At 38.5% G+C, this 13,598-nt stretch overlaps 1 protein-coding gene across 1 annotated transcript; it reads right to left on the minus strand.

Annotated features, from left to right (window-relative positions):
• Positions 1–8,628, minus strand: prxl2b (peroxiredoxin like 2B). Its single transcript, XM_061070336.1, has 7 exons — positions 8,508–8,628; positions 5,056–5,260; positions 4,414–4,465; positions 4,184–4,247; positions 4,009–4,084; positions 2,374–2,492; positions 1–360 (listed from the first exon to the last, which is right to left on the minus strand). The coding sequence occupies exons 1-7, from the start codon at positions 8,568–8,570 to the stop codon at positions 334–336; spliced, it is 606 nt and encodes a 201-aa protein (XP_060926319.1). The 5' UTR covers positions 8,571–8,628; the 3' UTR covers positions 1–333.
• Positions 8,629–13,598: the final 4,970 nt, after the last annotated feature.

The raw sequence follows: 13,598 nt of genomic DNA on the forward strand, positions 1-13,598 counted from the left end.
ACGTATTGAATATAAGTTTAATTACAGTTTGATAAATAAACGATAATAATTTCATTTTGTAAAGTGAGTGTAGTAAATGCTCATAAAAATAACCACACCAATCTGTCTGTAACTGTAAAGTAAGTTGAGGTAAAAACTACACAAAGCATTTATTACAAAAATGCGCTTTCACTGCAGACATAATTTTAAACTATAAATTACACAAATTTATAGAAATTAGACACATTTAATATTGTTGGCCATTGTTTTATATTCACTCTAACAAATCAATAACATTCCATTTCCCAAATCTCCATCTGAGTTGTGTTGATCAGGTACCATGAGGCGCCGTCATCACCGTGAACAAACACCATCATTACACTGGAAGAGAAAGCACAGAGGTTAAATACGATAAATAATGAGCTTGAACAATGTTATTTACACAGAGCCTGATGCGAAAGAGCCATTTGTTATTCGAACTTCAGGTGTAAGTCCCATTACTGGCAGTCAAGTTAATCTGCTCCCACAAATCTAGTGTGTGATTCAGCCCTGATTCCAGAGTCTTAATTACAGATTACGATGTGGAAAACTTTGGGTGAGGTTCAGATGGAGAAATGGCTTCTATTGATACCAGGCTGAGCCACAGATATTCCCAACTGCTACTGTGTTCACGATAGAGATGTTATGATGCTTCTGCTGTAGGTTGATAAGGGTCTTGATCAATATTGAGTAAACAACAGAAACTTCCTGAAACTATCGTGCCATGCGGTCTTTTACCAGTTTGCTAATACCTGCCAAAAAATACACATAAATCTGTTCAATGTGGGACATTTGAATTCAGTTTCTGCCAAAATTACATCTCAGACTGTTGATGTGTCAATGTTTACTAACACATGTCCTAGCACCACTAAAAATAAGGCTACCCATGTACAGGGGAATATCCCTGACCTTATCGTGCCTTATGTTTTTTATTATTAATAAAACTCATATCATGGATGCATGTTTTTCAGTTCTCAGATAATTATTGCCTTTTTTCATTCATCAACTATCCCTGGACTCAGTAGCTTCCATCAGATATGACCAAACTTCAGTTTCATTAATCGTTGTGAAAATCAATCTCAGGTGGAAAGCTGAGTGCAGAGAGAGGAGAGATCCACTCTCCTTTACTTTGAAATAATTAAACACTGTCTGGATCATTTTCAATCAGCAGCCAAGTAATCAGTAATCTACAAATTGACAATTCTGTCTAACACTATAAATGATGTCCATGAGTCTCTTACGTTGTTGAAACAGACTTCTGAGAAGTTTTCAAGTTTTCTCACACACAATCACACACACACTCACTCTCACACACATACACTTGTGACTCGCGCTTGTTTCTGCCACATTTTAATACTGGAGAGAAAACAAGGTCGATCCTGTTCCTGGGCTGTGGAGATGACATCTGTTGGTCTTCAGACAGGTCACGGGAAAGACGACAGTATATATCGCAGTAGCTCAGACGTGTTGTGGGAGGCGAACAACAGAGCCGGGGGGGAACGGGCGCTGACAGACCATGTGCTGCTGGATGTCAGGGGCATGCCGACGGCCCCGATCATTACAGGGAAAACCGCCCAGTTCTCCGGACTTCAAACGTAATGTCAATGACCTCTGAACATATCGGTTCTACATGTGATAATATGACATAGATGAATGTACCAGTTTCTATTCATGAATGTATTTTATACTGACACCACAGAACCAGAGTAGCCGATGTAGGATTTTAGAGGCTGTTTGTTTCTGTCTCTGCCTTTGAATCAAACTGTTTTGTATGAATCTGTCATTATAGTAAAGGCACGATGCCCCATTTGAATATCTGCCTCTTGTATGCTTCTTCTAAAGGTCCTGGTTATAAAGATAACAACAATCAATGGCATGTTGAATCTATTCATTATTTCCATGGTATTCTTGAAATTCAATTTGTTGGAGTGTGGAAGGGGCTCCATTATGGTCTTTGTAAGAAGCGTAAATATTGCATAAATCTGCACTAGTTGTTGTATAATAAAAAAAGGGAAGTACAATGAGGAACTGACTGAGCTCATCCCTCGAGTTTTGGAGATGTAGGGGCCTCTAACCCAGACACTAACACGGCATGAAGGTGGAGTAATACGTGTGAAATGGTCTGTGAAGAGGCTAACTGATGCATGTGTCACCACTGACGTAAAACAGAGTCTGCTGGAAAACACCTGACGAGTGTGTGTGCGTCAATGGACAAAATCATATCATTTGGTTCTATTCTGTTTAACCCTTCACTGTACAGTTCAATGTTCAATAATGGGCATTAAGAAAAAACATGTGAATTTGAGGAGGGGGGGGACATGAGAAGTGAGACATCTTCATCGTGGGTCGTCTTACCACTGGTTGCTGTCCCGCAGTTACTTTGGATGTGATACCCAAGGCCTTGGAAACGTCCTCCAGAGCAACGTGGTCTCCAGGTGAATCCTGGATGAAGTGCAGCAGGACCGTCTCTCCACCTTTTCAGAGTAAAATGTATTTAGAAAGTATCTCAAAACAAGCGGGTTGTCAATTTTAACCAACCAAAATTAATTTGTTACGAATTTAGAAAACTTGTTACTTAATTTCACGCATAAAAGCAAACAGAATACACCGTGCAAATTTCAATTCAATATTTACCATGATTACATTTACAGCTGCCGATAAAAAAAATTATTAAAAGGAAAAATAAAGAGTTAGAGAAAGCACAGTCCTAATACATGTCTGATCCATTCTGGTTTTACCTCAGTTCTTCCGTTTAATAATTAAGTATTAACGAACTACACTGTTCCCCTAAACATTCAGATTAGAGCCTAAATCTCCTTCAAGTGGGAAGGTGCTCATCAAGGTTTAATGTTGGGTGAGAACGATGGGTACTGAAACCCAGTATACACCCAATACTGTGGAAGTGAGAAGGTCCGACATTATCAGTTCCCATGTCATTTTCTTTTACTATTGATAATCTGTTGATTATTTAGTCCATTAATCAATACATTTTGTGATCTTAAAGACTTAAAGTTGAAAAATGCTTATTAACAGACAATGCTCTTTATAATAATAATAATAATAATAATAATACCTTTATTTATATAGCACTTATCTTAACAAGGTTACAAAGTGCTTCACAAAATACTTGCAACATGTCTTCTGTATGCAACGGCTGAAGTACCAGCAACCTATCGAGACGTGTGTTGAAAGTCTATCACACACAGGAGGAGACATCATCTGACTTACTCACTGTTATGAGGTAAATGTTAAAGGTAAATATGAACCACTTCATTGCTATGGAGGTGTTCATAAATTAAAGAAAAGTTTGAATGATACTTGTCTCTGGTGAGAACTCTGCAAGCACTGAATTTTACTGGAGCAAAGAATTTTAAACTGAGGAGTGAGACAGGACAGGATCTACTCCCCTTCCACAGATTCCTTCCCACTGGGTCACTCTGCCAGAGCAGAACTCACCAGTCCCAGGACACAGAGAGTTAATTCACTACTGGTGACGGCCCAGTTGAACAGGGTTGCTTCTCCTGCTGTATTCAGACCATGTCTGTATATCACTACTTCACTTAAAGAGAAACTGAAAGGAGAAGTTGTAAAACATCTGCCTAACTGGTATTTTTCATTAGCCTATTCCTAAAATTCTTGAGTCTTTATTTTCTATGCTGTATGGTTGTGTGGCGAATTCATTAGTCTATGCTTCTTCACCAGTTTAGAACATTTCTTATATGCAGATAAATTACCAGAATACTATAACTCTATCCAGCGGTATCATTTGAAAATGTTAATAAAAAATATGTATCAATGCATTATGACCCTCTGACTACAATGATGTGATGCTGCACTGCCCTCTAGAGGAGAGACTGCAAAACTGCAATTTGCATTTTTTTCTTTGCTTTCTTTCAAACTTCACTTGTTCCCTGGGTTCATCAAGTCTTCTCATTAAGATCCTGCTCTGAGACAAACCCACATTACTGTGTATATGAATTGTGATTGTACCTTTGGCCACAATGAGCATGCCTCCGCTCTGCAGCAGATCTCCTGAGAAGTTTCCCTGAATTCCTTCTGCACTGGCCTGAGAACAGCAGAGACAACGTGAGGTCAGAAACAGTCAGAGAGGAACTCTCTCTCCATGTGACCACAGGTTAACTTTACGGACCACGTGGTTATCTACCTTTGAAGCTGCATCTCGTACTTTCTTCCCCAAAGCAGCAGGAACCACACTTAGGCCTGTGTACCTGAGAGAGAAAAAAAGATTAGCAGCTTGTTAGTGGTCAAACTGAAAAGCTGTAATTTAACACAATCAATCTGACAATATTTATGGGCTTTTCGCACAAGGCAAGACCGAAAAATATTTGAACCTAATATCTGAAAAGTTGAAAAAAACTGACTGACTGTTCTCACCTTTTAAAGCCCAAATCCTTGTAGGTTTTCTTTTGTTCATCCACGTAAATGGCTTAAAGAGAAGACAAGTAATGAATATTTATATTTAACAAGAGTGATGGAGTCAATAACAGCGTCAGACCCTGGGTGACACATCCCACCTTAATAATACACAAATTGTATCAGTTACATTTTATTTTTATTTTGGTGTATCTGAAAAGTAGAAGATAATATTGGGACTTTATTGGAACAAAGCTCCCCATGAAGACGTGCGTTTGTCTGAATTCAAAAAGTTCTACTCATTCCAAATCCAAATTATTAAAACTGGACCAGAAGATTTATCACCTCCACCAAGAAGGTTATGTTTTCACCACAATCTTTTTTTCTGCTTGTTTTGGTTTTATTTTCAACTAGATTAAGAAAACACTAAACAGATTTCGGGTTGGATCAAGAAAGAACCCCTTGCATGTTGGCATGGATCAAGACAATGATGTGAATCCAGGAATAGAAATAAATCTAGTGTGTGAAATTTTGTGCATATCCAAAAAAAAATCTGAATCTAGTGGATTTCAAGGTGGTTTCATAAAGGGACTGTTGGGCCTCGGCGGAGGTTTGCACAATCTACTGAGTGTTGTAAGAAGAAGTGTAAGTGCGGCTGCTTACATCCTTTAAAAAATCCTTTTTCCTTGAACTCCTTCAGCCCAAACACCTCAGGTCCGATCCCGACCAGCGCCACACCGCTGGCTCTCATGTCCGGCTCCAGTTTGCTGATCTCTGACGCCATCCAGCGACACACCTGACAACCAAACCTGCGCAGGAAAAACAAAACCACGGGCTGGTCCTGCCACAGAGACTGGAGCTCCACATTCTGAAACACAAATAGGAAGCAAATAATTAAATCATTGTCTTTTCTACTTTTTTTACAAAGTTATCCCAGACATACAAACAGATAATGGATGCAGTGCAATTAGAAATCTAAACATGAATGATATTTTATTAATCAATTCCCAAAACCTCAGGCAGCCAGTGCAATGAGGGAAGAATGGATCTGAGGTGATCATATTTTCACTGCTTTTAGACAATGTACATGTGCAACATTGAAAATAATATTGTGGAAATTATTATAGTTTTATTGCCCAGCCCTGGTCAATTGGTAAATAAGATGTCAGAAAATTGTATTAAAAAAAAGTAGACTCCTATTCTACAGAGCCCATGATATTGTCTTTAATGTCTTGTTTTACAAAGATGTTGTGTTTACTATCATGAGAAACCAGGAAATATCCAGATCCAAGAAACTCGGCCCAGAGGATTTCAAACTTTCTACTATTTTCCCAACAGGTGACACAAAGGCTGCATGTGGGAAATGTGCAGTGGTGGGAAGTAACAAAGTAGAAATACTTTGTTACTGTACTTAAGTAGATTTTTCACATATCTGTACTTTACTTGAGTATTTATTTTCCTGACGACTTTTAACTTTTACTCTCTACATTTGAGCACAAATATCTGTACTTTCTACTTATTACATTCTCAAAACTGGCTCATTACTTGAGCAGCGGAGGTTGGCGCAACGTGCACCTTTACGCACGGCGCACCTCTCTCTCGCCTTCTCGCTCCTGCAGGAGCTCGGCTCAGTATTTATTATTAAGGCCCGAGCACTGACAGGCACTGACAGACGTGAGGCCCTATTGAAATTGTAAGGATTATTATTCAGGCAAATGAATTTGCTTTTTGAGGGCTTTTATTAGGTGACTTTACATAATTTTTTGAAGGTATTCCTTTTTCAATTCATATTCGTTTTCCCTTTCCTGCTTCGTGTCAACATCTGCACATAAATACATAGCTCGAAGCAGCAAGTGTTTAACTTTTCTTAAAGAAAATATTGGAAGTATTTGGTTTAAACAAAAACTGTTGGCAAATAGACTATCATTGGTTGGCCGTGTCTACTTAGTCTTACACGTCCACGTAAACAAAACAAACAGATTTAAAACAAGTCAAGATGGAAAAACAAACAACACAACCAATTATATAAGCAAACGCAAAAACAACTTTCAGCCAACACAACCAAAAACAAACACTGTGTCGTGGACTACTGCATATTCACGCACACAATTCAGGTTTTTTAATGGTCCTCGCCAAATGGAACCCTGGGTAATCAGGCCCAGTTTTCCACTCACTATAATGCCAATATAATTTTTGCAAAGATATTATATATCTATATATTGCCAATTCCAATCCTTAGTCGCCCTTTGTGCTGACTCAACACAACTTAGAAGCTGTTGAGTCTTTATATATGTATTGTACAAACTGGCTAATGTGTACAACCTCAAGCAGGGTTGTGTCTTCACTTTGTCATCCCTACAGGCAAGATACCCTACAGGTGTATTTCAAATGCAAACACAACCCCAGGCCCATTCAGTGAAGATAGTCTAATGATAAATAAACGGGCTTACATGTAGATGCGTGGACAAGCTGGCGGCAGATATACAGGCAGGTCAATATCCAGGCAGTTACAAAATACAGCTAATAGACACAAAAGGTTCATTTGGTCTGTTAGTGGCAGGTCTATTAGTGTTCTTAGGTAGAAGCAAGAGGCACTTGTTTATTCTGTTGTGTTGATTCTTTGTTGTCGCTAGAAGTTCAGATGCACTTGTCCAATACTATTTTAACCTCAGCATCTCGGGTTCAAAATTTGTAAAATTATACATTATATATATAGTGTTGTTATAATTTTTTAGTCAGTTGAAATAAATCCTGAACTGAACAATTTTGGGTTATTTTGTGTCTGTATAGGCCTACTATAAAAAGCACTTAGCATTTTTTATTTTGGTACTTGTACTTTTACTTTTGATACTTAAGTACATTTCAACACCAGATACTTTTGATACTTAAGTACATTTAATATGAGCAACTCTAAGACTTTTACTCAAGTCATTTTCTGACAGGGGACTTCTACTTTAACCGGAGTCACTTTCAAGTAAGATATCTGTAATTTTACTCAAGTATGGCTTTCAAGTACTTTATACACCACTGGAAATGTGTGTCGGTAGCTTTAACTAACTTTATCTACAACTGCAATAGAACTTTCAACTGGATGTCTTCATGAGACATCAGGCAACTGATCCAAAATTCAGCCGCAAGAGTTTCTACCGGATCTAAAAACAACAGCCCACGTATCCCCTGTGGTTAAACCTCTGGCTTCCAGTGAGCCACAGGATCAATGTTAGTTTTACAGCTTATTTTGAAATCCCTTTATGGAGCTGCGCCCATATACCCAACAGACATTATAGAACGATATGACCCTGTGAGATCACTGAGATCAATGGGGAGTGGTCTGCTAGTGGTGCCGGGGGTAAAGTCCACACATGTGAAGCAGCCTTTAGCGCTGGGACTGACTGCCTTATGGTCTCAGAAAGGAATTCCCATGAATCCAAGGCCACTTATAAATCCACACTGAAAACGTTTATTCATACATTCCTACTATGAGGCTTATATTATTTTTAGAAAATAAAGTCACACTATTATTCTATTTTTATTATTAATATTTTACTCACACAACTTATTTTTAAAATCTTAAACAGATTGTATTCTTATTATTGGTTTAACTTTTTTAAATCTCTTTAACCTAATTTATTCTTCTCCTTTTTATGATTTTAATTCCTTTCGTATCTATTTTCATACTATTTATTTATTTTATCTATTCTTTATTTCTTCTTTAGTACTTGCTGTGCTTTTTGATTCTAAGTTGATTTTTCTCAGTGGGTTGAATGTCCCTGTACACCACCTTGCTTCCCTGTGTATGCAACGTGTTTTATAAACGACACTGCATCACACATCAAACATTCAAACACTGAATATTCAGTGAATATGAGTCATGGTGTGTTGATCACATATTTTCCCATCTGATCATCCTTATGTCACAGAGTTACAGCAGCACTGGGAGGTTAATGGCAGGTTTATCACAGCAGGAAACTGCCCTCGGTGGGAACCAGAGTTCACAGCTTCCCCATGAGACGGAACATTTCACACATGTACACACTGATTATCGCCATCATCGTAACATTCCCCCCCCCCTGAGGTATTTGGCAGGAGATGCCACTGAACGTGTTGAACCTCACCTCCTCTGTGTCGCAGCTCTTCAACAGGTTCTTTCCGACCCGAGCCAGATCCACCTTCGCCATGTTCTATGAAGAGGAGCGCGTAGGAGGATGAAGGTTCAGTGTTATGATCGTACATGTGTTTGTGAAACGCCCATGACCGAAACTGTTGCAAAACGACAACCGTACACGCTTACTTAACTCCGCCGTCCAATCAGATTCCTCTAGTGCTCGACAATCAGCCAATCACAGCACACAGTGTACAATGCGGAAGCGAGGCATTTTTAAACACGTGGATTTTACTACTAGAATCAAACCCTTTTTATTTTTAATCTATGATACATTTTACTATGCACTGCTTTCCTACCACATGTGAAACATCGGTTATCCAGGTTAGATTTAATTCATTTAAAATGTTTTAAATGATTTAATTTTCAGAATGCAGGTTGCATAAGGTTTCACACAGGTTAATGGATTTATGACATGTGATCTCTTCTTCCTGTGGGGTATGTTTCACCTGTCTGTCTGTCTTATAAACCCGTGACAAAGACAGTTTGCTTAAATTCACCAACCTGCACAAGAATAAACATTGACTCAAGCTCTGTATTTAAATACAAAAATGTGTTTCTTTGAATTCATTTAATAGTTTCATATCCGTGATCGGGCAACAAGGCCACACAGGTTATCAAGATAAATATTTCTATATCAGCCGATCAATGATAACAATAGTGTCAAATTATTTCCTTCAAGTTTACAGGCTGATGTTGATATTGATTTACTATTCAGATTCAGGGTCCACATAAAATATAACACAATATGGAATAAAATAAATACAAAAACACAACAAAATAACATGAATATATATATATATATATATATATATATATATATATATATATCAATCCACAGCTGGGATTGGTAGCATATAGTGATAAACATAGTATTTGATAAAACCAAGATTATTTAATTGTCAGAGTCTTTGAGATGCAAATACATTTATATACAAGATATTTTAGGACAGTTGGATAAGTCTGCAGTCATGACATTAAATATTGCAACATTATGTCGTAGCCACCTCCTCACTGTGCTCGCACAATTCATTGGCGATATGACGATATATTTTGAACTTTTGATCAAAGTGTAATGCAATAATTGCTTGGTATTGATTAATCACCCAGCCCTATAGTTTTGTTTGGTGCCCTTCACCTCATATCAGAGGGACCTATTGCACTACAAATTTTATCTGAGACCCATAGACAGTTTCTATTAAGATCCAGATTTGAACTTACAAAAAACCTGTTTCCATTTACCAAAAAAACAAAAACAGAGAAAATGCAGCATTCTCTTGGTTCGGTAACTTAATGAATTCATTACATCGTACCGCAGAGACCTCTCTTGTAACCAGCTGGACAACCTGCAGGCCAGATTATCTCACTACAAGTCAATTAGACAGGATGAGCCTGCTATCAGAGGAGGCCCCAATATCACTTCAGCACGCCTACAGGGACCAAGCCCAGACGAATAAAGTTAATGAAGTATGCATAATTATCTAGGAAGTTTCATGTAATTAGGCTATTGGAAAAATACTGTCAACTTATTTATGTAATATTTAATTAATTTGCTCCGATCTTTTTTATGACATACTTTATAATAAAATACCTCTGACTAAAGAGATACATTCGGTGTAATGTTTGATGTATTTGAATGACACCTAAATGCAGTACATTGTTGTATTGGACAAAATTACCATCCATCCATCACTAACTTTGCATGTGCTTTTATCTTTAGGTTGAATTAAAAATGTATTGTTATTATCTCAGCAGGGTTTTTATCTTCTCGTTAAATCTACTCTTCTGTTCACATTGTCTTTTGTAGAGTTTACTTGCATGGGTCACATGTCTTGTGATCTTATGAGTTTTATTCAATTCCTTAAAATGGACAACATTTACATATTATATTTGCAGTGGTGGGAAGTAACAAAGTAGAAATACTTCGTTACTGTACTTAAGTAGATTTTTCACATATCTGTACTTTACTTGAGTATTTATTTTCCTGACGACTTTTAACTCGCTACATTTGAGCACAAATATCTGTACTTTCTACTTCTTACATTCTCAAAACTGGCTCGTTACTTGAGCAGCGGAGGTTGGCGTAACGTGCACCTTTACGCACGGCGCACCTCTCTCTCGCTCTCTTGCTCCTGCAGGAGCTCGGTTCAGTCTTTATTATTAGGGCCAGAGCACTGACAGACGTGAGGCCCTATTGAAATTGTAAGGATTATTATTCAGGCAAATGAATTTGGTTTTTGAGGGCCTTTATTAGGTGACTTTACATAATTTTTTGAAGGTATTCCTTTTTCGATTCACATTCGTTTTCCCTTTCCTGCTTCGTGTCAACATCTGCACATAAATACATAGCTCGAAGCAGCAAGTGGTTAGCTTTTCTTAAAGAAAATATTGGAAGTATTTGGTTTAAACAAAAACTGTTGGTAAATAGATTATCATTGGTTGGCCGTGTCTACTTAGTCTTACATGTCCAAGTCCAACAAAACAAACAGATTTAAAACAAGTCGAGATGGAAAAACAAACAACACAACCAATTATATAAGCAAACGCAAAAACAACTTTCAGCCAACACAACCAAAAACAAACACTGTGTCGTGGACTACTGCATATTCACGCACACAATTCAGGTTTTTTAATGGACCTCGCCAAATGGAACCCTGGGTAATCAGGCCCAGTTTTCCACTCACTATAATGCCAATATAATTTTTGCAAAGATATTATATATCTATATATTGCCAATTCCAATCCTTAGTCGCCCTTTGTGCTGACTCAACACAACTTAGAAGCTGTTGAGTCTTTATATATATATTGTACAAACTGGCTAATGTGTACAACCTCAAGCAGGGTTGTGTCTTCACTTTGCCGTCCCTTCAGGCAAGATACCTTACAGGTGTATTGTCACCCTGCTGGAAACAAATGCAAACACAACCCCAGGCCCATTCAGTGAAGATAGTCTAATGATAAATAAACAGGCTTACATGTAGATGCGTGGACAAGCTGGCGGGAGGTATACAGGCAGGTCAATATCCAGGCAGTTACAAAATACAGCTAATAGACACAAAAGGTTAATTTGGTCTATTAGTGTTCTTAGGTAGAATCAAGAGGCACTTGTTTATTCTGTTGTGTTGATTCTTTGTTGTCGCTAGAAGTTCAGATGCACTTGTCCAATACTACTTTAACCTCAGCATCTTGGGTTCAAAATTTGTAAAATTATACAATATATATATAGTGTTGTTATAATTTTTCAGTCAGTTGAAATAAATCCTGAACTGAACAATTTTGGGTTGTTTGTCTGTATAGGCCTACTATAAAAAGCACTTAGCATTTTTAATTTTGGTACTTGTACTTTTACTTTTGATACTTAAGTACATTTCAACATCAGATACTTTTGATACTTAAGTACATTTAATATGAGCAACTCTAAGACTTTTACTCAAGTCATTTTCTGACAGGTGACTTTTACTTTTACCGAAGTCACTTTCAGGTAAGATATCTGTACTTTTACTCAAGTATGGCTTTCAAGTACTTTATACACCACTGTATATTTGTAAAATGTTGGCTCATTTTCTTTTCAACTGATTAATGAATTGATTGAACACAGTATAATGAATGATGGACGACAGGACTTAGTGGCCAGTTACATGGATAACATGTGAAAAATAGGTTGTAAGGTTCAGTGGCTTTATTCAGTGGGGCACATCATACATTTAAGGGACATTAATTGAAAAGAGGAGAAGAAATATAACTGTTTATTGCAATCTGGTATGTTGAGAGAGGCAATATCTTTAAATCAATAACATATGAGATGTGGCAAGGAGTGTTTTTTCTTGAAGGGTTGAACACCACTGGTTATATCTTATTTTGTAATGTATGTGTTTAATGTAAAATCTTGGTGTGAAAAACTAAATTATAAAAATGGTTAATGTAGTAGAACATACCACATTCCCTCTCAAATGTAGCAGAGAGAGAGAGTAGAATTATAGAGTTTACTAACATTGAAAAATTGAGTAGTAGCACAAAAGTACGTTACAGTAAATATATTCGTTGAATTCAAGTATTGTCTTAGTCTGACCTCACGCACATTGTGCAGCCTACACACTGTACCAGAGCAGCGGGCGGATGTGCAGATGGACAGATGTGTTGATATTAGTCACATGTGTTTTCAGACTTCCCGCGCGGTGCTGATGTTGCAGGGAGGGGCTTGACGTCACGGGACAGGACGGGAGGATGAGGCGAAGGGTGGGGGAGAAGAGGGGGAAGGAGAAGGGACGGAGGAGGAAATCGGGGGGATGACTGCATCAAAGGCAAAAAAACAAACAAACAAAAACCAAAGAAAGACCCCCACCATGAGTCGTGTAAATCACAGTGGTCCTCGCTCTGTTCACAGTTTTCCGCAATAAATGACGAGCCTCCCCGGTAAGGTAATTATCATCTTTCATTCTGCACGCCTTCTTCTTCTCCTTCCTCCTCCAACCCGGCTGAGTGCATCGTGGGCTCGTCACCTTCACAGAGTCAGTGTGAAGTCGAGGAAAAATGTCGATCATCGTTATAGATGGAGACAGATTCACCCTGAAGAGAAGCGATCGATCGGTTGCGCGTCTACAAAAATGATTTATAATGGCCAGATTTGGATCATTTGCGTTCGAGCGCCTGTGTCACGTTGCCCTTGTAAACGTCTCTTGCGCCCTCATCTCCTCCTCCAGCGGCTCCATTGTGTCCGAGCCGAGCTCCCTCCATGAAAAATTAAAATGGAAACAGGCTCCATACTGCCTGCTGCCGCATCCTCCACTGCTGTGCTCCGCCACGGTGAGCACATGGGCTCTGCGCACTACACCAACATGCGCATTGGTGGCAGTGCGTCGTGCCCATCCTCGCTGTTTGCTGCTGACTGCAGTGTGGAGCTGCACTACCATCAGTGGTGCTGGGTTTCACACATGCTGCTCCTGTGTGACCTCTAATATGAACAATACAAGTGTTCCACCAGCATGACACCAGGCTTTCTTCTCTTTCTGCAGTGTAAGCTGGCTTGAGAGAGAGAGAGAGAGAG

This window comes from Limanda limanda, chromosome 4, assembly GCF_963576545.1.
Source record: "Limanda limanda chromosome 4, fLimLim1.1, whole genome shotgun sequence".
Lineage (NCBI taxonomy): Eukaryota > Metazoa > Chordata > Actinopteri > Pleuronectiformes > Pleuronectidae > Limanda > Limanda limanda.